The 26,534-nt window shown below is 38.2% G+C and overlaps 2 protein-coding genes and 1 long non-coding RNA gene across 10 annotated transcripts in view; 2 read left to right on the top strand and 1 right to left on the bottom strand.

Moving 5' to 3' along the window:
* LOC309638003 overlaps positions 1-26,534 on the top strand; it is a 789,902-nt gene that overhangs the window by 682,969 nt on the left and 80,399 nt on the right. The window lies entirely within an intron of this gene.
* The window catches only part of HIVEP1 (HIVEP zinc finger 1), a 144,137-nt gene that overhangs the window by 70,421 nt on the left and 47,182 nt on the right, over positions 1-26,534 (bottom strand). The window lies entirely within an intron of this gene.
* On the top strand, positions 17,928-25,399 carry LOC309637974 (uncharacterized protein). Its single transcript, XM_082413439.1, has 4 exons — positions 17,928-18,564; positions 18,716-21,905; positions 22,303-22,505; positions 24,909-25,399. The coding sequence occupies exons 2-4, from the start codon at positions 21,861-21,863 to the stop codon at positions 24,988-24,990; spliced, it is 330 nt and encodes a 109-aa protein (XP_082269565.1). The 5' UTR covers positions 17,928-18,564; positions 18,716-21,860; the 3' UTR covers positions 24,991-25,399.

Genomic DNA, 26,534 nt, shown 5'->3' with positions numbered 1-26,534 from the left:
CCTCCCAGCGTCCACCAGCAGCTCCCAAAATGCTCTCCACTGGCCATGGAAGATGCAGCCTCCAAAATGGCATCCTTCCCCAACTAAATAGGGCACAGATCCCACCATATGCCCTTCAAGCTCTGGTTCTATCTGCCTTTTCCCCATCAGCCTTTCCAGAAAAGCCAGAAATCCACAGAACCTTCGATATACTGATCAAACTTCTTTCAGTTGCATATCGATCCATCCAGCCTGCCATATCAAGGGGGAGGGGGAGCATTAGAATAAAGGAAACAAGCAATGGTTAATCGTAACTACAGCTTCATCCTGACAAACGCACTCCCCACAGCAATGTCCTATTGGCTTCCTGCTAATTACCAGGTCCAGGATAAGATTTGAGGGGAGAAGAGACAATCTTTGGAAATAATACAATTTTTTCTCATTTACAAACTTTAGTTATTTCTCATGAAATGATGAGTGAAATTGGAAACAGTACTGAAAAAAAAAAAACCCTTATTAAATGCAGAAAGTAGATCCTGCACTTAGCAGTACTTTTACTTCAAAAGGAGAATTCCAAATGTATGGATGAAATCTGTATTAATACAAGTAACAAAAAGACAAGGCCCACTTTTTCAAAAAATAAAATGTACTAAGTACATTGGAGACATTCAAAATGTAAATAAATATTAAATATACAGTCTTTGAGAAACATAAAAATGAAAAGCACTATTATTTCTATGCCAGCAGTTTGTCCAAACTTGAGAACCATAAATAATATATACATATATATTATATATATTCATAGTAGTAATGACTGTGTTTAAGAGTTTATGCACACATAATTTGGCATTATACAATAAAACAACTTTTTATTAATAGAACCAACTGGGGCTCAAGGCAGCAAAAACTCATGACTTGACATGTATTTAAAGAATAGCTTCTATTTAGTATATTGAGGTTTGACCACCTTCTGTTTGTACTTTAACATAACAAATTCTTGCAAAAATGACCTCAATTTATATTTGTGTATAAATCAGTAGATTTAGGATATCTAGTGTGTTAGGTACAGGCATCTACTTAAATGCCTTTACCCGGAGCTCCAGTTCAATAGGTAAATACAACCTTCAGTGAGAGAGCTTATAATAGCCATTATAAGATTTTGCCTCAATTTTTAGAAAAAGTCCTGTTTATAGTTAACCTATGTTTTATAATTCTCCTGGTAAAATATGATGTTTTAAAGACACTCTCAAAAACTACAGAGAAAGTACTCATTTATTATATGCTCTTAATTGGTTCAGACAAGGCAATTTACTAGTATTTAAAAGCAACATTTATCATTTTTTTCACTATGACCCAGAGTAAGAAAGATATTTTTATATTCCAACCAATTACACATGTGTATCTATATACATTAAGTGTATACATAATTCAGAAACCAACTTACCCACACTCTAATTTCTATCCTTTCCTAGTAAAAATGGAAAATGCTGCCTTGCTCAAATACACTGATTTCACAACCCACTGCTGGAGCAAACCTGCAGCTTGACACTCACGGATAGAAAGAGCAGTTCTCAACCAAGGGCAACACTTCCCAGCCAGGACATATCTCATTGTAAGCCCTGACTGGCAGGTGGGTGCGTGTGGTTTATAATGGGATCTCAGATTCTGAGACATCTTCCATCATGCCCTCCCCAGTGTCACTGTTATCTGAGGTAATAATTTCACAAAGACTACACATTCAGAAATAAACAGTAGTTTCTCTGTTGCTTAAAAATAAAAACAGATATACATGCAAAATTGACATTCACACCAGTGGTAAATCTAAAATAAATAACATATTCTTACTGTAATGAGTTCTTACCGTATTTAAATTACGATGTAATTCTAATTAATTAAGTTTTTACTAAATACACTTGGAGTTGTTGCCTGGAAAAGATCCCAGCAACACGTGAATGGATCCATAATTGTCCCTAAGATCCAGAAGGGCCCGTGGCTGAAAGAGTGGCAGGCCGAGAGGAAGGGTACTGACAGTGTAGGTTAGATTTTGGCTCTGCAACTATTAAAAATGTACACCTTCTTACAGTTTTTCTTCTCTGGTAAAGCACAGAAACTATTTGTTAACGGTAAAGGCTATGAACAATCTTCTTTAATGCCTTACATATTTTAAAACTCTTGTTTGTACAAGAAAACAATGCAAAACATTTTGTTTTCATCATAGGTAAATAATTGTAAATAAAGAAATAAATGTTGATTTCTGAAGCATAATCTGAAACCACTGAGCCAAAAAAAAAAAAAAATTCCTGGAGCCCTTGGGAAACCACCGTTCTTTTGGGGTTCTGGGAAGAAGACTAGATAATTAAAAACAAATCATTTAGAAAAATAAAGCAATCTTCAGATGAGAGCTCACAGCAAGCGCCTGCTCTCTGACCCTTTGCACCCTGCGGTGAAGCGGGGGCAATGGGTCTCCTGTACCATCTCAGATCCTCGACACCACTCCTCAAGAGCCCTGCGACTCAGGACATACATCATAGCTTTGGGGACCAACCCATTAAATCGTTAGGATTTCGTTCAACAACTGCCGAGGGTTTTATATTGCACTGAATGTCCACCTGGTGTCAGGTACAAAAGGAAGAACCAGAAATATAAAGCTAAAAGAATGGCTCCCCTGGAGGAGCTTACGGATTATTCTACCTCTTAAACAAGCATTTGAACATCAGTTTGATGGTAAATATAAAGCCTGATCCCCTGTGCAGCGAACACAGGTCTCTGGCATTCATCCCACTCCCTCCTCTGCAGCTCTGGCCACGCCCCTGCGCAGGCTCCCTCGGGCCCCTGAGACTCCTCCAGCTAGCTGCCCTCCCACCCCATCCCTTCAGGATGTCACCTCCTCTAGGAAACCTGCTCTGACACCCTCCTCAGAGCCACTGCTTCCTTCTCTGTGCCACCACCCCTGCACGTAGGATCCGTCTCTCCACAGCTACGTATCTGGTGGTCATTAGTAACAACGACAGTAAGGCGGACTGAGTGATTTACTGGTCTTAAAAATGCTGACGATAACCTGCCAAGTGACACACAGAAGCACGGGTGCATTCTGAAAAAGGGAAAAAGGAGTATCTGCACACAAACTGAAACTGGCATTAGGTGGTTTCATGTAAGAGCCTGGCGTTTTATCTTCCTTAATGTTATAAATGATTTCTACATTTGGGAAATTGCATCAGTGCACTGAAAGCACCTCAATCAACTATTTTATCACTCCATTAGATTATCAAGGAGTTAAATCATCTCTACCCTAATTCTAGTAGCTCATCCTTCTCTCCTGCTGTTCTGATAGGCACCCATAACTTCTGCTCTGACACCTAGAGGCTCTCCTTCTTCACTGAGCCCTACAAACATAAAGTGGAAACACTAACAGTAAATTTTATGAAGTAGATCCTAAAGAACTGTAAAAGGCACCTCTATTTACTGAAAGAGATACCATCTGATTGAAAAAAGATCACCATATGTGACTGCACTATTTTTACTACTGAATAAGCCTAACTCCCATGTCCCTCATCACACGTCAGTACAAGCTCCCTATTCTCACTGGTAACTGCTGGAGCTATTTCAATACGACTAAATATATGACAATGACGTAATGTTAAAAAATGCATCCAATACCCATAACCACGTATGCATGGTCATCTAAATGATGACCCCAGTGTTCACTACTAAATCAGCTAAGGAAACCTACCTTTGTAAGTGACACGTTTTAACCTGCAAGTTACACATCTTTCCTATCTCTAGACCTATGTCTTTCAGGGAGTCAGACTCTACAATAATGCCCAAAATGATAGTCTAGACTAGTAATATTTCAAACTGAAAAATATTGCTTGAAATAAAAAAAAAAAAAAGGAGACTCAACTCGGCACTAATGAATTTGAAAACTGTGATTTACTAGTAAAAATTCTAGAAAAAAATAAAATTACTCAACTTGATCCAGAAAGAGAAAAACTCAACTAGAATAACAAGGGGTGATTGAGAAAGTTACCAGAGAATAACACAGAATTACTTTTTTAGAGGTTAAAGGCCAAGATGGTTTTATTATCAAATTCTTACCAATTTTGAAGAATAAGGCATTTCCTAAACTGTCCCAGAGCACAAGCTAACACAAAAGGTGTTCTAAATCATTTTTAAAAGCTGCTATAACCCTGATATCGAAATGTGACTGAAGGGGCAGAAGAATCAACACTCCACACAAGCCTCACAAATGAATATGGATGTAACAATCTACATCCAGAAGTACATTCCAAAATTAGAAAGCCACGTCCAAGTAGGGTGTACAATAAGCATGCAAAGACATTTCAGTATTAGGAAGCATGTTATTATCATTTGTAACAGGACGGGGGTGAGGGGAAGGTAATTTAAATAATGTCCAAAATGTACTTGATTAAAACACCTATCTCTAGTGTAAATAAAAACAACACAAAATACCCTCCACGATAAATAAAAAAGGATACGCTTCATCATATTAATGAAGTGGTATTCTAATGAACACCCTAAAACAGAGAAATCAGCCAATAACCTATCACTTCCTTTAGGAAGCCTTCCCTGACCCTTCCCCCAGGCCCTGGTCTGCGGCCCCAGCACAGTGTTCTAAGGCCCAGAGCAGCACTCATCACGGGATATTCCGAGAGCCTGCATGCTCACCCGCTTTCTTCATTAAAACTATATCTTATTCAACAGAGTGCATAAGTGCTTAGATCACTAGAGCCTCAACACATACTTGTTCAATAAAGGAATCGCTATTGCTGTATTTACGGTAGCATTTATGTTAAATTAATTACTTCCGGACAATTGTACATGTAAAACAATAAAGGACTAGTTAAAGAACTATGGTACTTCCATACAATAGAATATTATTTAGCCATTAAAATGTTTTAAAAATACTTATTGATAGAAAAAATGGTCAAAGTGTATTACGTAAGAACATTTTGTGCCACACAGATGTACATGTACATATACATACACACACAGATCTATAAAGAAATAGGCTCAAATGTAATGATTATCTGATTATTAACAGTTTTAATGTTATTTCTATTTTCTTCAATTACTAAATTATCTATAATAAATATTTTAATATAAAAATAAATATTATTTAAATTTAATAAAAACTAAAAACCGTAAAAATGCGATCAAATTATTTTTTAAAGAAATGTCAGCTGGCTATAGGTTTTAAATTCCAAATTTCCAGATCATATGAAAGACTCTGGGTAGTTTCTAAAACATAAATACATTAATACAGTGAATGGTTCATTCAGTTCAGAATATATTTATTAGCTCCTGTGGGCTAGCACTAAGGATACACAAAGATGAATAATCTTACAGGTAGGAACTTACAGAAGTAAATGAGCAATCCCTCTACATGCGGTAACTGTGTGACTAAGTCCATGGGGTATTAGGGGAACACTGAAGGGTGTGAATGCAGCTGTCTCGGAAAGAGGAAGACTGGTCCTGCAACACCTTCATGGAAGAAATAATACATGGGCTGAATACGCAGAGAAGAAAAGGAGAGATCTTGTCTAGAGGAGGAGGAAATTCAGGGAGGGGAGCGTGAGGAGGCTGGAGAGGCAAAGACGCAGAAAACAAGACAGAGTCAGGCACTCCCAGCAGTTTGCAGCATAAATCCGGAGACAACAGGTCTAAACACACAGGATCTGAGAGCTACCGTCTTACATAACTGGTTGCTAAAACCATACCACAGGGTAGGTGGAAGCAAAAATATAACTATTCTATGAAGTAATTTGGCCATAGGCATCAAGATCCTTGAAACCCATCTCTGTATTTTAATATATTGATTCAACTACTGGAAATCTAGACAGAGGCTATGAAAGGAGTGGAACAAAGGCTATTCATCAGAGTACTTTTCATAACAGAAAAAAACCTAAATAACCGATGGCACCCAGAATATAGTAGATGCTCAATAAATATGTGTTGCATACTTGAGAAATGGTTAAGTAAATTATGGTACCTTCATATAATAGAATATCAAAGAACAACTATATTATAGGCTTCTAGAAGGACCTACTGAATCAGAAATTATAGGAATGGTGGCCCAGACTGTATAAGTTTTGAAAGCTTTGCCAAGTGGTTTTAATGGGCCACCTACCCTCCAGTTAAGAATCCTTGGGATGAGAAGTAGAGAAATCCAAGAAAAAGACAAAAAAGAAAAGAAAAGAAAGGAAAAGAATGGCTGAAAAAAAATTAGGAGAACCAGAAACAATTTGGCCACAGAAGTCAAGAAAACAGTGTTTCATTATCAAATCAGTAGATGATGCAACTGATAAAGACTGAAAAAGCTTCCACTGGATTGAGCAATTAAGAGGTCCTGGTGATGCTTCCCGGAGCCTGCAGTGGAATGAGAGGGCGGAGGGCAGAGGGCTGAGAAAGTGATGGGACAGGAGGTGGAGGAGAGAACAGAGCACAACTGTCTTTCAAAACACTCAGCAAAAAACAAGAGAGTGAATTTGGGGGCCAGAGAGAAACACAGGGTCAAGGGTGGGTTGTCTAATTTGATGTGTTTTTCAAAGATGTTTATAAACCCAAGGGAAGGAACCAATAAAAAGGGAGTAAAGATACAGGCGAGAGTGTGGGATGTGAAGGGCAAGGCACTGAAGAAAGTGGGGGCCAGCGTCAAGTCTGGGCGGAGGGCTGGTTCTGAATAGGGAAACACCCAGGGCGATTCCCTGAGGTCAGAGGGAAGAGGAGAAGGATGTGTTGGGTAAAGTCTGCTGATGAGAAGGATGAGTTAGAGGGAGTTCATATCCAACTTTCACAATTTCATTGAGGTAAGAGGCATGGTTGTCTACAAGAAAAAGGAGTTTAGCGTTTATGTTAAGGGGTCTTAGAGACTGGTAAAAATTAGACAGAGTTATTGATGAGAATGGAAGAACAGACCAATATTAAGGACAAATAAAAGCATTGATAAATAGCAACTAGGGATCCATGAATGTAGAAATCCACATTCTTCCTTGAGTCCCTCCCACAAATTTAGCAGACATAATACAGTCATTACCTGATGCATAGCTACGGGCACCTCTCATAGTTGTCTTTGATTTTATCTATTTTGTCTTATTTTTTCTTGTAAATTTTTATTTCAAAGGGCATTCTGTATTTCAAATCTACAAAGGTAGCTTGAAAGCCCTAAAGAAAGCCATAAATAGAGTGATGTTAGCCAACAAATGTATGTTCAAATATAATCTGATGATACCTAAAGAATATCTGGAAACTTAAAGCCACCAGTTAAAACAATTCTTAAAGAAATCTATTTACATATTTGACCATTTAAAAATGAACCAATAATGAAAAATTCTACAAGACGAAAAACCTGGTTTCTTTGACAAATAATCTGCAAAGAAAGAGAGAACTGGAAATGGTACTTATAGATCAAAGAAACATAAAAGACATATCAATCTACAGAATATGTGGACCTTATTTGCCCCAATTCTAACAAAATGTTTAAAAAATTGTATCACTGCAGAGAACTGGAAATTTAAACACTGATAGGATAACTGATCATATTAAGGAAATACTTTTCTTCAGTTTCATAAATGTATTGTGATTATGTGAAAAAAATATTCCTTGTCTTTCAGAGCTTATATAATAAAAACATATCAATGAAATGCTATATCTGAGGTCTTAAAACACTATGGGAGGGGACGTGCCCAGAGGAGGCAAGGAAACCAGACTGGCTATCAGGTGTGAACTGCTAAACTGGATGATAGGTAAGCAGAGGTTTATCACACCATTCTATTTGGAATCATTTTGAAACTCTCATAATCAAAAGTATAAAAAAAGGACAAAAGAAGGAGCCCAATCTGAAAATTAAAAAAACTAATTACCAAAGTATTCTTTACGTATTGTTAGTGTTATAGTTCAAATAATAATCACAAGCCACAAACAATATAGAACAGTGGGAAGTAAACGAAGCTAAGTAGCTAATGGCCGAGCATACAGTAGGCCTTTTAATCAAGGTCACTGCCCCCAGACATAATCGGAGCCAAGGGGAAATTAAATGATTTCTAAGCTACCACTAGGAGTCCGGTTTGTACACACCAAAGTTGAAAAGGATAATAAAAAGAATAAATAATGATTTCTAGAAATATGATCTCCAGTGTTCTTAATTCCTTTTGGTGGGGCAGGGGGAGGGTAAGAATTTGAAGACTGTAAAGCTTTCCAAGATACAAAGTTAAAAAAAAAACCAAACAAATCAAAAAACAAAACCTAAGGAGCAGAACAATGTATACAGTATACATCTATTTGTGTCAAAATATAAAAATGGGTGTGTTTGTGTGTGTGTGTGTCTGTGTGTGTGGGAAATGATACTTAAATCACTCACTGCTGCTGGTGTTTACAGTCACCCCTGGGGAAAGGGAACCAGGTGAGAAAGACATATATTTCACTGTACTTTTTTACTTTCTTTTCTGTTTGAATCAGTTAACATCGTGAGATCTACTTTAGATCTGAAATTTAAACAATGATATACGGTACAAGAAGGAAACAGTATTTCAACCAAATTAACCTGAGCATACTGGCACCTTAGGTTCCAAGTCATTTTTCACATTTGTGGGCACACACACGCATATACATACACATACAAATACATACACATGCACATACAAACACATACACACACACTTCATACACACATATACACACCATACACACCCACACACATAAACCCACCCACACACACACACACACACACACACACACACACACACATCACTTTCTAAAATAAAATGACACAAAAACTATATGGACACTGTCTTTTTTTGTTTTAAAATTAGAACATCTCCAACCTATTCCAATACTGTTCCAATACTGATCCATCACTTTTTCAATTAAAAAAAGAAAAAGCTAGTTTACTAAAAAGAAAATGAAACTTCAAAATGTCTCTATTAAAAAAAAATCCATTATGACCATGTGTATGTAGCCTCTCCTAGGAAGTGAATGATACACACACAAACACACATGCCCTTTACACACAATCTTAGGAACCGTAGGATCTATGGAGACCCTAAATCCAGGTTCTGATAGAGACTTGATCTACACTGTCACTGTTCTTCTGCATTCTGGACGAGGATTCGAAGGTACATTTTCACAGTAATAATGAACATGTTTTTATTTTTTCAGTTGTTAAGTTTCTTAATTTCTCCCCAAATTATATAACAATGTATCTCTTACTAGTATAAACTTACTTTAGCCACATGAAAAAAAGAGGGGGACAAGTAGGTAATTGGAACAAATAATCTGTTCCTTTTCCTCATTTACCAGCCTGATTGTATTTAACAACAGAGTGGAGGAGAGCAGACAAGAAAGAAAAAAGTACCGGTATCAATACACAGGCATTGTGCTCAGCACACTACATCTCATTCCATCCTTAGCACCTACCATGTGCAAAGCTTTGAGATATAGGCAGTGTCTTCCCTTGACAACCCAGGCTCTAGTGGAGATGAAAATACACTAATGAAATAAAATATATTAGCGTATAAGTACCTCTAATGTACAGTAAACAATGATACCCTCACAGTAACAAAAGGAAGAAAGGACAAAGAAGCAAAGCTCTCATAGAACGTACCCCGCCATAATCAATCTACTTCTGTTCACAATGGTGTACAGCGGAAAGCACCGTAGTGGTGAGATCTCCCACTGGGCGTCCGTCATCCTGGGATAGCAAACTCAGGAACCAAAGGATCAGGGCGCTCTCTGATTCCTCCACCTTACCAGCCTGGGAGGCTTCCCAGAGTCTCTTAACTCTTTTAGACAACCATCTGCTTAACATTATAAAAACTTCCACTGATAGCAAGAAGGTATTATCTACTCATTTAGAACTTCTGGCTTCTGGTAAGGGCAGAGTGGCTTATATGGGACTCTCATAACAACACAATAAAACTGTGCACAAAATATTTAAATAAATAAACAGGAAGGTACTGGAAAGTGACCAAAAGCAGGCAAAAATTGGATGGGATTTGACCCTAGAGGGGTGAGAAGCAAATGACGTAAGACCCACATTTCAGTGACTCTTTCCAGAAGGGCAGTCACCAATCTGTGAAGAGCACGCCTCAAGTAGAAAGCAGCAGGTATACTGGGCTGAGGAGGCAGAGGGAGAGTCTGGGGTGCTGCAAAAGCTGCAAATTGAGTGGAGAAAATCCCAGAAAAAGGGAGGCCCAGAGGAGAGTCCAGAATCTGGGAACAAGCCCTTTAAGTCTTTGGCTGAGTCTTGAACTGCTTGTGTGGAGGGTAAGACTCCAAGGAACTTGAGGGAAAGCAAACACAGGCAGGCTGAAAAAACTGAGCAAAGTATCAGCAGAAGCTTTCAGTACTGGTACAGAGAACACAGAATCTGGTATTCAAGTCTGGCCACGATAGACAGACCAGGTAAAAACCTTGTTATTTCCACTGAAATCTCAGAAGGCCACACCTTAAAATTAACATCTCATCCTGGAATCAGGGCAAATCAAACAGACTACTCTGAAAACCCTAAAATCAATCTTCTACAAGCTTCAGAAGCTCTAATAGTAATTCAACTGTCTGCTAAAACAAAACTCAGCAATCTTTAGATGAAGATGACAGAATCCAGAGCCTATAAAACATAACCAACTACACTGTTCTTTATATAATAAAAAATTACTAGGTGTGTGAATCATGAAACTGTGACACACAGAGTGAGAAAGCAGTAAAAAGAATTAGACCTGTACATGACAAAGATGTTGTAAATAATGACAAGAAATTTAAACTACAATATATACGGTAAAGAACCTAACAGAAAAAAAAAAAAAAAAGATGGATTTTGTGAAGGATAAGAGTAGAGGAATTTCAGAAGAAATATAGAAACTCTTAAAAGAATGGAAATAATATAACAAAAAACACAATATCTAAAATAAAACAACAAATGAAACAGCAAATGAAATACTGCAAAAGAAAAGATTAGTGAACTTGAAGACAAGTCACTAGAAATTATCAAACTGAAGCCTGGAGAGAAAAGACTGAAAAAGAACATAGTTTCAAAGACCCATGGAACAGTATCGAGTAATCTAACACACATGTAACTAAAGTCCCAGAAGGAGAGGAGAGGGAAAACTGGGGAGAAAGAAGAGCTGAAGAAATAATAGCTGAATTTTTCCCAAATTTGACTAAAAACATCAACCTACAGATTCAAGAAGCTTCGTGGACCCTAAGGAGGATGAATACAAAGAAAGCCACACAGAGACATGTGTAGAATACTTGGGGATGGGGGGTGGTGGTGAGGGGCAGCAACAGATTTTTAAACTGAAGAGAAAAAAATGTCAAACTAGAATTCTGTATCTAGCAAAATCATCCTTTAAAAATAAAAGCAAATAAAGATATTTTCAGCTAAACAAAAGTTGAGAAAATCTGTATGAGCAATGCTAAAAGTGGTGATTTAGGCCTGAAGGGAAATGACAACAAAATATGTATCTAGACTGGGGACCAGCAACCTATGGCCTGTAGACCAAATCCAGCTCACGACCAGTCTGTGTAAGGCCTGTGCATTATTTTAAATGTTAACAAAAGGAAAAAAAAGAACAAGAAGTACATGTGATGGAGATTGTATGAGGCTGCAAAACCTAAAATAGTTACTATCTGGCCTCTTCCAAAATAAAATTGCAAACCCACGATTTATGAGAAAGAAGAAAGAGATGGATGAAGGGAGGGAGGGGTAAGACAAGGCAAATAAAAAGGTTTTATTTTTCTTCAGTTTTTAAAGACAGTGGACTGTGCAAAGAAAAAAAACCCAGTGTATTATAGAGTTTATAATATATGTATAAGCCAAATATATGACAAAAACATCTACTTACCTAAAAATGTCCCCAAGCCCAAGGTCATCCCTAAATAATGAACTCACAACTCTGAATCTTAGTACTTTCAAGTTATTTCATATTATTTCAAATAAATCTTAAAGTACTAGATTGAAATGATTATTTTTTTAAAAAACACAAAACTGAAATAGATGATTGTTTTTCCCCAGTCTACTCTCTAGTACACATTACAAATAGCAAGCAAATTATCAGCTCTGAAAATCTTTTGAAAAGCTGAAAGCACTCTTCTTAAAGTTCTTTTTAAATAAATTACTAATTAGTTCATCCTATTAAATACTGGCAAAGTATGAGAGTTGACATAAACTCCAGGGGAAGTGAAAAGGCTTCTGTGAGGAAAGAGCATGAAGAAAGTTATAAAGTAGAACTAAACATATAATATATGGGACACCATGAGTAGGTGTTACATGGCAGAAAGTAAACATGCAGAGTGAGAGGAGAATGTGGTGAAAAGTCAGCATACTGAGTAAGGAATCAGAGAGTCTAAAATGACATGGGTAATTCAGGTTTTGATGGCTGGACCAAAGATGGTACTAGTCTATGTGACATAAAGGCAAATGACCTGCTTTCACCACCATGTATTCACACCTAGCACAACACATACATACGACAGAGTGAGCATTTTATTAACATTTAGGAATCATTCAATCACTTACTATATGAACAAATGAATAAAGAACCAAAACTGGTCCTTTAGGGATGAGAAGTCCATCTGCAGACGTGATACTGAATTTGCAACATGAGACCGAAGGGATTAGGGCTTATTCCAGGAAAGATGCTTAAAGAGAAGCCAAATAGAACACGATTGACTGGTTAAGGCTGGACATACAGATTTGGAATTGAGTCTAGACTTCTTTTTATTTTAATAGATTCTGGTTTGTGTTTTATCATGTTTGGTCACTAGAGAACACTGAAGTGCTTTGTTCTCATACTATTTCAAGTGCATTCTGTAAATAACACTATTATCAGTGAAAAAATTGAAAATCGGCAATAAACGGAAAAAGACACTTCTGGGTGAGAATAACTGGGTACCTAAAATCACACAAGAGGTTTGGGTGGAGCCAAACTTTATCAGTTCACTAGTAGACGTTTTTCTATGGTTATGGATTTTGCTTTCAATTTTTGCTTCTAACTGTGGGGATTTGGGCAATGACTTTTTGGAGTATGAGAATCTTAAATTTTAAAAAAGATCAGGTTCAGGTCAGTAGATATTATGTAATTCAATTTTTTGTGGACACGTGTGCATATTTTTAAAAATGATGTTGCCATGTCTGCATAAACACTTCCGAAAAAAGTGACATGTAATTAATATGGGTGGTTACTTCTGAGAAGAGGATAAAGAGCGGGGGCAGGAAAAGGGGGAAATGCTCATTTTTAAAATTGCATATGCTTCTACACGAGTTCATTTTTGAAATTAAGTTTATTACTCATATTGAAGAAGATGTATTACTTCCTCATTTAAATATATATGTATGTATAAAAATGTATGTATGTATGTATAAATATGGGTAGCCAAATCAAAAATAAAACTTGAATGCCTCAATTCCCTAAAAGTACATAAGTGCTTACTTACTCATATGCTTAAAAAATACACAGTATTACTTATGTGTGTGTACATATATATACACACACATATATCTGTAGACACATATGTATACATATGAATATATATGCATACTTTCAGATTCTTTTTTTCAATATTCTCACTTAAACTCTGTATTCTTTCAAATTATTTGATGCCTGTCTCCTCCTTCCAAATTGAGGCTATTTTAACATTTACCAATCAGCAATAATACCATTATAAATACTGCAATCCACTATTCTTTACACTTTAATTTATCCAATTCAACATGTTAAGTCAAAATATTCTGAGGTCAGTTACAAAGTCTGTTTTTTTAACTCAAAATAGTCCAGTCTGCATCCCTTCTAAAGGGTAATTCCCTAACCAGCAAGAATCAGAATGTAAAAGGCTATGAAAAATTCGAAGTAGGTGGTGGAGGGGAAACAAATAAAGTGAAAACAGACAAAGTCTAGCAGTTTTAGTCATCACCCACAGATACGATCTTTATGGCGGGAATTACAGTCAAAATAAACTAAAACACCCTCACATTCTGTCGTTCATCAAGATCCTGTCAGGGGCCACTGCTAAGTAATTGTGTAGCACCTTACACTGTCCCTGCCACTGCGGTCACCTCATTTTACTGTGAGCAATTCTTGCTTTAAGGTCTGATTCCTCACCAGCCCAGCGGGCCCACGAGGGCAGGGCAGGTAGGTGCTAAGCACTGAGTCCGCACATCATGCTGGACACACAGCAGGTAAGCTGTCCAATACTCTTAAAACTGGCTTCAGATAAATGTCTTAAGTCCTAACCACTCTATACCTTATAAGGCTACTCAAAAGCAGGGAAGAATTAAAACTTGATAACCACATGAAAAATAGACCTTAAAAAAAATCCAAACTCAAAAAGTTTTAATTAACTACATCTTTTAAACAATCTTCATTATCTCTTCTGTGCTATAGGTTAATAATTGGCCTAGAGGAACTTAGTTCCCCAACTTTTCATAGTTTCACAGAGAAAAACAGAAATAGAAGAAAATATATAGCATATAACTATTTCCAATTACTAATATTCTATGCTATAATTTTACATGTAAAAGATATGAACTACTGAGTGACCTAGTTCATCACAAAGACAAAATGTAAAGAAGTGCAGAAATCTATAGGTGGTCACCTGTGTGACCCACAATATTAATGGCCAACCATGAACTTAAAAGTTAGCTTTTTATCACTGACCAACACATTCAGAGAGAAAGTCCCTAAACTGATCTTCAGAAACAAATAACACTTAGAAAACACATCATTAAATCTGCTGATTACATTATATTAAATTTTATTTTAGGAAAATAAATTATTTAGGAACCATTCACATTACTGTTTGAGGCCATTAGCCTAAATAATCAAATAACAGTTCATACAATTTTGTATACGTGTGCAAGTGCACGTTTATAATGGATGTGTGTGTTTGTATAATATATAGTGTGTCTGTATCTATTACCTGGTTGAAATATACCCACCACACCATTATATGTGTACACGCACATGTCCTCTATCTGTCTTCACCGTTACCTAGTATAAAAGCTCACAGAAGATAACAATAGCATTGGGCCCTTAGTACAGTTAAGTGGTTACGAACAAACATTTATTTATGATAAATTTTAGAATGCATAAAATTCCCGATCTGCATCTCTACAAACCAATCAGTAAAAAAAAGCCCACATGTTTTCAGCAATCATCACGACTGAAACAATGAACAAATGTCATTTTTTCCACAAAGGAAGTACTTGGCTATACCTCCCCCCCTGGCAAGGACTCTGGCCAAAAGTAACAGTGGTTGGTTAGGCTCGTAACCTAGCATGTATGGATCTGATCTGGTCAAGCCAAAAATAGCTCTGGTCATTTGTCATCTGCAGGCATTTGTTTTAGAGGCTAACTCTATCATACAGACCAAGTTAGGCAAATTATGGTGAAAACACGCAGAAATATAACTGAGCTTGAGAAAACTTAAAGCTCTTTTCAACATGATTGAAAGCTCTTTCAGTAACATTGTAGCGCATGAGAATACCCAGGATACAATTATTTTGGATAGCGGATAAGGTTAACTATTTCTTAAACTCCCTACAAGATATGTTAAACAAACCAGCAAAACAGAATTAACACGTTTACGCATTTCTGAAAGCTGGGGGAGAAACGACAAGTTACGCGTCCGTTACCTGTCCGGACGCATCGCTAGAATCCCTCCCCCTGAAAAGCTTCTTCTAAGAGGAGAAGCAGCACTGCCTTTGGGGGGCGCCCACCTGCCGCCTGCCTGCCCCCAGCGCTGCTTCAAACTCGCGGGTTCCTTCTGGGACCCGCCTCCCCACGCTCCCCTCACACCTGCCTGGGAAGCCCTCATCCCCCTTCTGACCCTACCGGGGAAAACTCTACCAATAACCGCTAAAATCCAAGTGCTTGCTGTGTGCGGGCACTGCTCCAAGGACCGGACGGTACTCGCTCATTCAGCCCTCCCCAAAAAACCCGCCCAGGAGGGAGGAACCGCCCTTGAACTCTGTTTGACAGAGGAGCGAACCATGGGTCACGGAAGCAAACTTCACAGAGCTAATAAGGGGAAGCCTGTCTGCCGCGTTTAAACCCAGGCACGTGGCCTCCAGGATGTGAACTTAACGCTACGCTATACTACTTCTCCGTATTATCTGAAAGGGTGTCCTGCCTGAGCTGGCAATTCCTCCCTCATCTTTCATGTTTGAGCTTGAACACCACGTGCTCTTGAAGCCTTTCCTGATCCCCCGCGGGGGCCACCCCAGTGTGTGCCAACAGCACCCTGGCTCCTCTTGCATTGAGTGTATGTGCCTGCACGTGTGTGCATGAGGTTGCTCGTTTCAGGCCTGTATCACCTGCTAAAATCATAAACGCCATGATAAACATCTATCACGGTCACCCAACATCCTGGCCTGCAGTATTTATCCATACCTTTCCAATTTTTCATGACCAAGCTTAAATCCCAACTCTCTGAAACTTCTATGCATAAATCCAGGAAAGCAACACTTTCTTACCTTCCTACACATCCCACAGAAGTTCATCTATTCCATACTACTGTATGTAATAAAGCATCTATTTAATGGTATTTAATTGTATCCCGTTTGCCCGTTGTTACTTGTGGTCTCACTTATTCCTTAAATTCTCGTGTAAATCTCTCTTCCATCTCTGAGATGTTTAAGCTACCTAATGGTAGGAAAAGGGAACCCCACATCACAAATGCAACCCTAGAAACACAGCACGTGTTCAAACGTGGTTGAATTCATATCTTTCAGAACAAGTGACCAGACTGAAAACGTCTCGACTACTTTTACTCAAGCCCACTGGGAGGATGGAAACTTGAGTTGAAAATGTCTTTTCCCAGAGGAAAATGAAGCAGCCAATAACTGATCTAACTGATCAATAGAAGTGGAGTGGGGGAGTGGAGGAGGGGAGGGGGGGCGGAGAAACGACTCCAGGAAGCTGTCAGGAGACGCAGCCTCTCTCTCCTCTCGCCCCTTTGTCCTCCCTTGGGCTACAGACTTCACAACCGACAGACCTGAGTTCTGGCTCAAAAATGAATTTCCATTTTACCGTGGTAGAAATCCCTGACAGACACACTCAGATACACACAATTTCAACAACCTAATTTCGCGGGGGGAAGAAAGGTCTTATCATCACTGCTGAGGAAACAGGCATTACAATCTTGTAATACTAACATTTAAGTTGCAACTACAAGTCAGCGATTTTACTCACTATTATTAACAAAAGATCATTAAATTACGCTTATGACGATCTTACTAAAATAGCACCATTAAACAGCCTGTTGAAGTTACCTGCTGTGGAAAGAGAGGAATTCCCATCAGGCTTCCCTCAATGCTGTGCCACAGAAAGGGCCTGGAATGCTCTGTTCTTACCACTTGTTAAATTTGGGGTATACACTGGAGCCACCATAGAGATGCACTGCTTTAAGTAATCTGTAAACTGCACAACTGTGACTCAAAAGCAAGATAATCATTTGCTGTCCAAAGAATTGACTGCGTTACAAGCGGCTGCACTTGGAGGAGAAATCTCTGGGGCCAGGACAGAAGCCCAGGTAGGGACGGCAGGGGCGGGAACCCGGGGAGAAGCGGGAGCACGCACGAGGCATGCCACAGCCGAGCGCGAGAGCTCTCCTCTCTCTCAAGAGCACATCTGCTCGGTGAAGCACGGCAAAGCGTTCAGGTTCTAAATATGCAGTCATTTGGCAGCCACAGACGGCAAGACTCATGGTTTCCAATATTCATGAAGGTCTAGGACATGCAGTAATTTCTAACTTGGCCGAGAAACGCATGAGAGTCCCGTGCACAGCGAAGCAGGCACACAGGGTTCACCGGGCCGGTGACTCAGCCTACAGACTGCCCTGCGTCCACTCCTCAAACCTTACTGCTCTTTACCCTTTGTTGTTAAGGGTGCAGTATTCCAGCAAACCCCGAGCCCTCTGATTCTCCCTTTAAAAACCTCTCTAAACTGTCCACTGTCACCAGCGGGTCCAAGCCTGCGCCTCTCCCTGAGACCTCGGCCACAGCCTCCGCTCAGGCCTGCGCGCCTTTCACGCCCCTCCCTGCTGGACTCCACATGCGGCCACACCTGCCACAAATGCCAGTCTGCTCCCTCACTTTACTCTCAGTTACAGCATCTTAGTCTTGTCTATTAGCGCACTCTGTAATTACATTATGTTTACTCATTTGATTAATGTCTACACAGCTCTAGCAGTGGTTTTTGGCCAGGGATGTTTCTGCCCCTCAAAGGGTATCTGACAATGTCTGGAGACTTTTTTGGTTGTCACAGTTGAGGGGGAGGGCTTGGCGTCTAGTGGGCAGAGGCCAGGCATGCTGCTACACGACAGCCCCCCTCAGCAAAGAGTCATCCAGCCCAAACCATCATCAGTGCCGAGGTTGACAAACCCTGCTTTAAAATGATACATATTCGTATGGGTATCTGAAAAAGGTTCAATATTACTTTAATCATATTCTCTACCCCTCTTTTATCCTAGTAATTATTTCCAAATGAAGTAATGAAACATAATTTGGATTACTATCTTATATTTTAACATAATGAATGATAATACATTATAACAGTAACTACTACCATGGGGGTGAGGGGAAGCAGGCCTCACATCTGCACTAGAACTAAAGTACTCACATGTATTCTATCGTTAAGTATCTATGAAAAAAACCCAAGGCACGGAGAGGTGCAACTTCTGCTATCACCTGGCTAAGGTGTGGAAAGCTGGGATTCCATCCCAGGATACCTGGATGGAAAGCTTTTCACACTATGCCAGGCTACAGTTTTAACATGCAACAAACAGTGTGGTGGTTAAAAACTTTCATGGGTTCAAATCCTGGACCACCCCTTCTTATCTCCATGACATCAAATTACCCTCTAGACGTCAGTCTCCTCATCTGTAAAATGGGTAAAAACAAAACAAAACAAAACAAAACCACCCGCCTCGCAAAGGTGTGTGAGATTCAGAAAAGACAACAAGCACAAATGCTTAGTACTTAGCTTGTAGTTAAAATTCATTAAAAATTACCTATTATTATCTAACGCATATGCAAATATTTTACACCTCATCGCCCTTTGGCTTCCACGAGTACTCAAGAAAACTAATTTTGGTTTCCTGTTGAATAGGTGTACCTGGGAATTAATTTAAAAATTAGAAAAAATAAAGAAAATGTCAACTCCGTCAACATCTGTACCTAATAACTTATTAACTTTTATGCCTTTAAATACTATATTTAAAAAGTAAGGAAATCTATTCTTAATATATAATATTCCAAACACAAAAGAAGTAGAAGGTTTTAGTAAGCAAAATAAGGTTATCACTTAAGAGTTTTATATATATATATAAAATCTCTGCATTTAGTGAACAATTTCTGAAATACCTTAATTTGAAGTGATACTTTCCAAGTAAATTCAGTAATAAAGCTGTACATCTTACAAATCTTTACAGTAGTACTATGTACCTCTATGTATGACACTATGTCTAGATTTTTACATAAATAACACTATCTTTATTTAAAAAAAAAACGACTTGGTTTGGCATTTCCTTCATGGATTTAATTAGGCAATTGGTTATCCTTCTTAAAATAAGTTGCAATATGCATTAAGCAATCGATGACTATCACAGCCGTACAATGTATATTCACGCAAACCATTTCTGACTCAACTACTATAAAACAGTCATTCAGATTTCATCAGAAAAGTGGGATGTCAAATCAGTTTCTTTATATTTGGTAAATTTAACGTATTATATGATTTCCTCAAGAGAAACATATTTTTATTTGGAAATATTTTAAACAGCAGCTCAGAGTTTAAAGCTAAAATTACCAATCGCATTTGTTTTTAAACAAAGGCGTTATCCACAATGATAGCCACGAGAAATCCAAAGACTAATATAATCATCATATTCAATTTACCACTGATGTCAAGAAAACAAGCCAGTAAGACCCCACAAAATGATCATACTACAAACTCATTAACAAGACTTTTCTATTTGACATAAAACTATTCCCAATAAAATCTATTAACAGCAATGACAAAATTCCTAAAATTCATCTCTTAAGATACAAGCATATTTATCTTTAAAACACACAACTGATTTTCTTCTACCTGTTACACAGAAAAATACTTATAACTTTCATTGTTCCATTTTTCTCATATTATCTAGCTACACGGCTCTATAACATCCGTTCACTAATGATTCCAGGTTAGTAACACATTCATTTCTGGTAACAGTCTCACCTACCATATTAGATCTTTCTGAGTGTATTATTCCCATCAGCATTTATTTGACTTGCTGTTATGTCATTTCTTCTTATAACAAGGGCATACATTTGGTTTAATATGTTTACACTCTTTTCATCAAATCTGGAGTGTAAGAAATCATGAAGGGTGGGAATACATACAACATTACAATCCTTTCACTTCACACAGAGAATCCACAGGCACTTCCACAAACGTGTCTGTCGCCCCCAGGGGTCTCTGCACCGTCACGTTACCAGCCATGACAGGTCAGCCAGCCCCCATGATCTGTGCCGCTGGCACACCTGAGCCCCCTGCCCTGCGCGTCACATTCTGGAGCAGCCGCGCGGGGACGGAACTGCTCCACAGGCTGTGGTCCTGGGAGTCCTCCCCCACTACCTCTCCATGGCAACGCAGCTACAGACAAGCCAGTCCACCTCTTACGCAAATGAAAAGAGGCCACAAATGTCAGCAGTCACAACATTCACCTCTTCCCTCCCTACTTAATTTCCTTCTTAAAGCAACAGCAGTGCATTCTTCTTATTTTTTATTTCAGAACACCTTCCACCGTTTAATGGATGGGAAAGCAATTTAGGAAAATCAGAGTTAAAAATCCATCTGTATGACCACTTACATAACGTAACTGAGAATCCAAAGACGGTTATGATTTGCTGAGGTTCATTTACCGAGGCAGTACCTCAGCGAGTGCCCTTTTGTATCTGGGCATCCTAGTATTTGAGATAAGCATCCTTTTAAGATACGAACTATCCTGTAATTTGGCTTCCTTAGAGAGAGAGACAGAGAAACAGGGAAAGAGAGAGGGAGACCATCCATTATGATTACCAGGAAACACTCAGCACTCAATATGCATTGTTTCTTCTGCAAGTTCATATTTATTTAGAAAAATTAAGGTTTGTTTTTACCTTTTGACCAAATAGTCAATTATCTATTAATAATGCTACAGAAGGGAAAAGCTGAACAGATTATCCTTCAATTGTTATCAGGTTTAGCTTATATTGTAATCCAACAGTTTCCTTTCCTAAATATATTTTAAAGAAAAAAATATATAATGGCTAGTTTACACTTCATATGGCTACAGAGATTGGAGAACAGAAGTAATTCTTGTCCATAAGACCATGACTAACAGCAACTGATAAATTTTAAAATACATGTTTTAATCCATAGAATGCAACAAAATATCAAATTCTGTAAACTGTCATCCAACATGTGATTATTTATTAATAAGAATTCCAGCTGAACGTGCATGGAGCAAGCTCCCATTGGTGGTTGATGAAGAATAAAATGTGATTGCTTTAATATGTATTTAAAAGATGCTTTAATATGTATCTAAAAGATGTATTTTCCAAGGAAAAACAATACAACAGAATAATCAGTAAAAAATTTTAAATACACCCAGGTATGTGGAAATACTTTTACTGTCTCATGAAAAAGGCAGTTTTAAAACTTTTTTTTTTTTTTTTTTTTCTTTTTAAACATGAGGCATTTTCACGAAGGACCACTCTGGGGTGGTCAGTGCCGTCCCTCAACTAGACCGGCCCAGGGTTCTGGAAGATTCCCAAAGGCGAAGCTCTAGGAAAGAGGTATGAGTCCACAGCAGAAGTGGAGTCAAGAGGTTCTGGGCAAAGCATGAAGGCTGGAAACAGCACGTCAAATCAGCTGAACCACAGGCAGGTAGGCATTTAGCCTTTCTGAAGTTCAAGTGCAAAAGAGGGATCACAGAGAAGGATGTGGCGGCAGTAGTAGGCAAGATCAGGAAGGACTAAACGCCACAGAAAGGATCTGAGCCTTGATCCTGAGGTATATGGTCAGAGTACAGGATTTTAGAGAACACGTGACATGATCAGATTAAGAACTACTCAAATGATCACTCCAATTGCTTTTCGTTCTAAATGTTTAGTGGGAATTCCTCCCCCATCAAAAAAAAAAAAGTGTGAGATAAGAACATAGGAATGCCTATGCATCTCAGTGAAACAGCTGTTAAGTGCACAGAGCAAGCTACTTTCTGTTAGGTGCACAGAATCACCAGATTACTGATCCCTGGTGCTAAGTGAAATTTTCTTTTTCGAAGCCTAACAGGTCAACCCAGGGTGAAGCAGATCATCAGACGTGTGTCAAGAGACCAGGAATCCAGGCTCAGCATGGCCACCACCACTACATCACTCCGGAGCTTATGAGCCTGGGCTGTCTGCCCAACCGCCGGGGTGACACCCACAGAACCTGGGAAATCCACCTCCAGCCTAAAGGTTCCATTCCAGAACACACTATCCCCAAGTAAGCTCTTGATTCAGGTTATCTGTCTCTCAGGCTAGACTTTACAGGCAAGAGCCGTATTTCATTCATTTTTATAAACTTAACATCTAAAAAAATATTTGCTCCATCAGAAATGTCCCAAAATATTTTGAAAAAATACTCTCCAGGTTCCTTTCAGCTATTAAGAGCAATGATCCTAGAATTTTATTTGAGAAGCAACTTCAAAAGAGCCAGCCAACTTGCAAGTGGGCCTAAAATGTAATTTACGTCACCAACTGCTTTCTTTCACCTTCTTTTGACTATCTGTATTTCACTAAACACAGGACTGGGAGAACGCTATTTTCAAAAAACTAAAATTTTCAGAATTACTTGTAAGCACTTTATAAATGCAGTAAACGAAAATTTTACACAATGTTTTCCAACTCACCAGCAATACTGACAACTAGCACATGCTCCCAGATCAAAACCCCCTACGTTACAGCAGCATTTTGCTTTTAAATAATCTTCTTTCTACAATCCACGCATTTGGCTTATAGATTCTGTAAAAAGGGGAAAGGAATATACCCAGACATCTCAGAGATACGGAGGCATTTTTAAAAACAGACAAAATAGCTGTGAGAATATATCTGATGATCTAGATTCCTTCCTTCCCACGCTAAAAAGACATGACAATCCAACATTCGGGCTTCAGGGAGTTATTAACTCAAAACCTAATATTCTTCACATTTTACAACTACTATGTAATGACTATTGATTGTTAGGAAGGATTCTGAAGAAATACCAACAACCCTCCCATCCTCCAAAAATAAATTTCATATTCACAATTCTAATCTACTTAGAAAAGATAACTGAGATAACCTCTTAAAATCCCTTTTATGTCTGAGATTGTAGGATGTGCAGATTAACTTTAAGACCATCTTCTAGACAACAGACTCATAAGCAAAACTACCAGGATGAGGAGGGCAAGGGTGAGCATGAGACCTGCTTTTAAGTTCCTAGATTACTGATTCCCAACCACTTCGAGTGTGAGGACCTCTTTTTAACAAAAAATTCTGTAGTTCTCCCAGTGATCGTAGTTATACTTTTACTATCTGGTTGATGTTGGAATCTTATCAATGATAAAAATATACAAAAGCAACTCTTAAATGGATCTGTATTTCACTAGTCACAACAGCATCTATATTCACTGATCTAATTAAAATAAAGTAGCACCAAAATATATTAAATGATCAAAAGATCATCACACCAAGTTGGATTTATCTCAGTAACGTAAGGATAGCTTGATATCAGAAAAATCTATCCCTACAATTCACTACACAGAAATAGTAAGGAAAAATATCACCACAGAAGTCAAAACAGTGCTAAAATTGCATATCAATTCCTACCAAAAGGCCCAGAAAGTTATAATTAGAAGATAATTTCTGAAACTTCATAAATAATATGCACAAGAAGCTAACTGCAACCACTGTATTTAACTGCAGACTATCGGAAGCATTCCCATCTAAGTCAGAATTTTATCAGTGATACTATTTACTACTTTGACTAGAGGTCCTGGACAATTCAATAAAATAAGAAAAGAAATTTTAAAGAGGCATGAAAATTGTAAAGGAAGAAACAAAATCGTTTCTTTGCAGCTGATATGATAATCTAATGAGAAAAACCAAGAAAAGCAACTGAATTGTAAGAACGAGTAAGAATTCAGTAAAGTGGCCATATTCAAAGTCAACTCACAAAGACAGATAGTTTCAATGTACTTTCAAATGTACCACAAGCAAAACCAAAAATAGTACATATAGAGAGAGATAAGGCAAATGTGGCAAGATGTTAACAGATGAGCATTTGAGTGAAGGAAATATGGGGATTTAAGTATATTAATGTTGTTACTTTTAAGAATATCACACTCCTTCCGTGCAAGGTTCCATACAACATGGGAAGTTTAAATTCGAGACACTTTCCTCCTCAAATCTTCCCACGTTGCCCAGTTACCCTACTGGCAGGTTATTTATCCTGTTTTACCTCCAAATAAATCTGAGGGCATTTAAACTTATTTTCTGCTCTGTATTCTTCACTCTGGCTCTTCATTAACTAATCACTCTAGGTCTCAGCTTTTCTTCCAATTTTTGCACAAGATAGAGGTTAAATCTAATCTGGATCCCTAGAACCTCCCACAGCCTTTCTAATCCAATACATGACTTCCGTTAACTAAATTGCTGAGCAATCAAATTTATAATAAAAGGACCAAATGTTAAGTCATTCTTTCCATGAGTATCCACGAGGCACAGGTCCCCTAAAAGATGTACTGAGACCTCCACGTCTCACTGCATTACCTTTATAAACAGCACTGGTTTAATCGGATCCTCGCCTTAGGTACGTGTTTATCTAGGTCATTTTGCTCATTTTGTGTTTAACTTACTTTGTAAGCAGGTCAACGCTTTTTAATCATGATGATGAAATCTCATACTTCAAAACCACAATGCTGGCTGCAAGAATTCAACTTATACCCTGAAATTCGCTAACTCAGAGAATATTCCAGCTCAGAAGTCAAATACGCAACCAGAAGGATTAATGATTTCTTCTCCCCCAGACTGGGTATTTGGTGAGAGGAAAACACATAAAGTGTCTGCATTGTACCCTCTGGTTTGTGGCAGCTCCTCAAATCAAGAGGTTTTCTATTTTAAACAGAAGCCACAAAAGATAATAAAATTGGGCTTCCCTGGTGGCGCAGTGGTTGAGAATCTGCCTGCCAATGCAGGGGACACGGGTTCGAGCCCTGGGCTGGGAAGATCCCACATGCCGCGGAGCAACTGGGCCCGTGAGCCACAACTGCTGAGCCTGCGCGTCTGGAGCCTGTGCTCCGCAACAAGAGAGGCCGCGACAGTGAGAGGCCCGCGCACCGCGATGAAGAGTGGCCCCCGCTCGCCGCAACTGGAGAAAGCCCTCGCACAGAAACGAAGACCCAACACAGCCAAAAATAAAATTAATTAATTAATTAATTATTTTTAAAAAAGATAATAAAATTAATAAGAATCATTTTAATTGAAGAATTCTCTTTTCTTTCCAGTTCAGATTCCTCAAGTGTATGTTCTAATAGCCCACTGTGACTTTTGGTCTGTAACATTTATTATAACTGTAATTCTATAATAACTTAGGTAATTACTTCATACTATACTTTCCCACCAGGCAATAAGCTCTGCAAGAACAGGAACCTTGTCCATCTAGTTTTGCATTGTAGTCTGACTACTTGGCATGAAGACACTCAATCTGTATTTCATGAAAGAGTGGATGAAAGTACAATAGATCAAATGGAAACTAATAAAGATAAGTTTCTAAAACAGGTATTTAAAATACAAAGTATTTTTCTTAAAATTACTGCAGGATAAATACAGAAATGGAATATTACAGTCCTGAATCAGCTTCTCAAATGCTCAGACTTTTTAATGAACAAGAAGCAAGACATTTTTGATCAAATAATATGCTATGTCATGAAACCATGTTAATTAGAAAAGTGAAAAAAGAGGTTCCAGGATAATGATTAGATTAAATGGAAATAAACCAACCACAGAACAGCAAGAGAATGTTAATTATGGCAAAGTAATATGATGCAATATCATGTTACCATTTGAAACAATGTCTAAAAGGAATACTGATGACATTGAGAAATACTAGCGACAGATACCATTAAAGGGGAGCACCACAGAATACATACTATGTGATCCTAACTGTGTTTTAAAAGTTACACGTATATAATTATATGTTCATAGCATACGTGTGTAAATGTGCATGTATAGAGTCTAGATACATGTATACAAATACACATATGAAATATATCAGATTGTTAGTAGTTATTTCTGGATGATACAATATGAGTGACTACAATGTGTATCTTTCAAATTTTCAGCAATAAACATATCAACAAATAATATTTTTTGCTAACTCTACCTACAGAGGGAGAGAGAAAGATGGACTACGTTCTGTTCTTCCTATCTTTATTTCCACAGCAGAAGCACTGGTATAATTATTTACAGAGTCATCAGTCAAATGTGTGAACCA

This window comes from Balaenoptera physalus (assembly GCF_965194825.1).
Source record: "Balaenoptera physalus genome assembly, chromosome: 11".
In the NCBI taxonomy this organism is placed as follows: Eukaryota; Metazoa; Chordata; class Mammalia; order Artiodactyla; family Balaenopteridae; genus Balaenoptera; species Balaenoptera physalus.
Note: the sequence above shows the minus strand (reverse complement) of the source record. Positions and strands in the feature narration are given on the sequence as shown.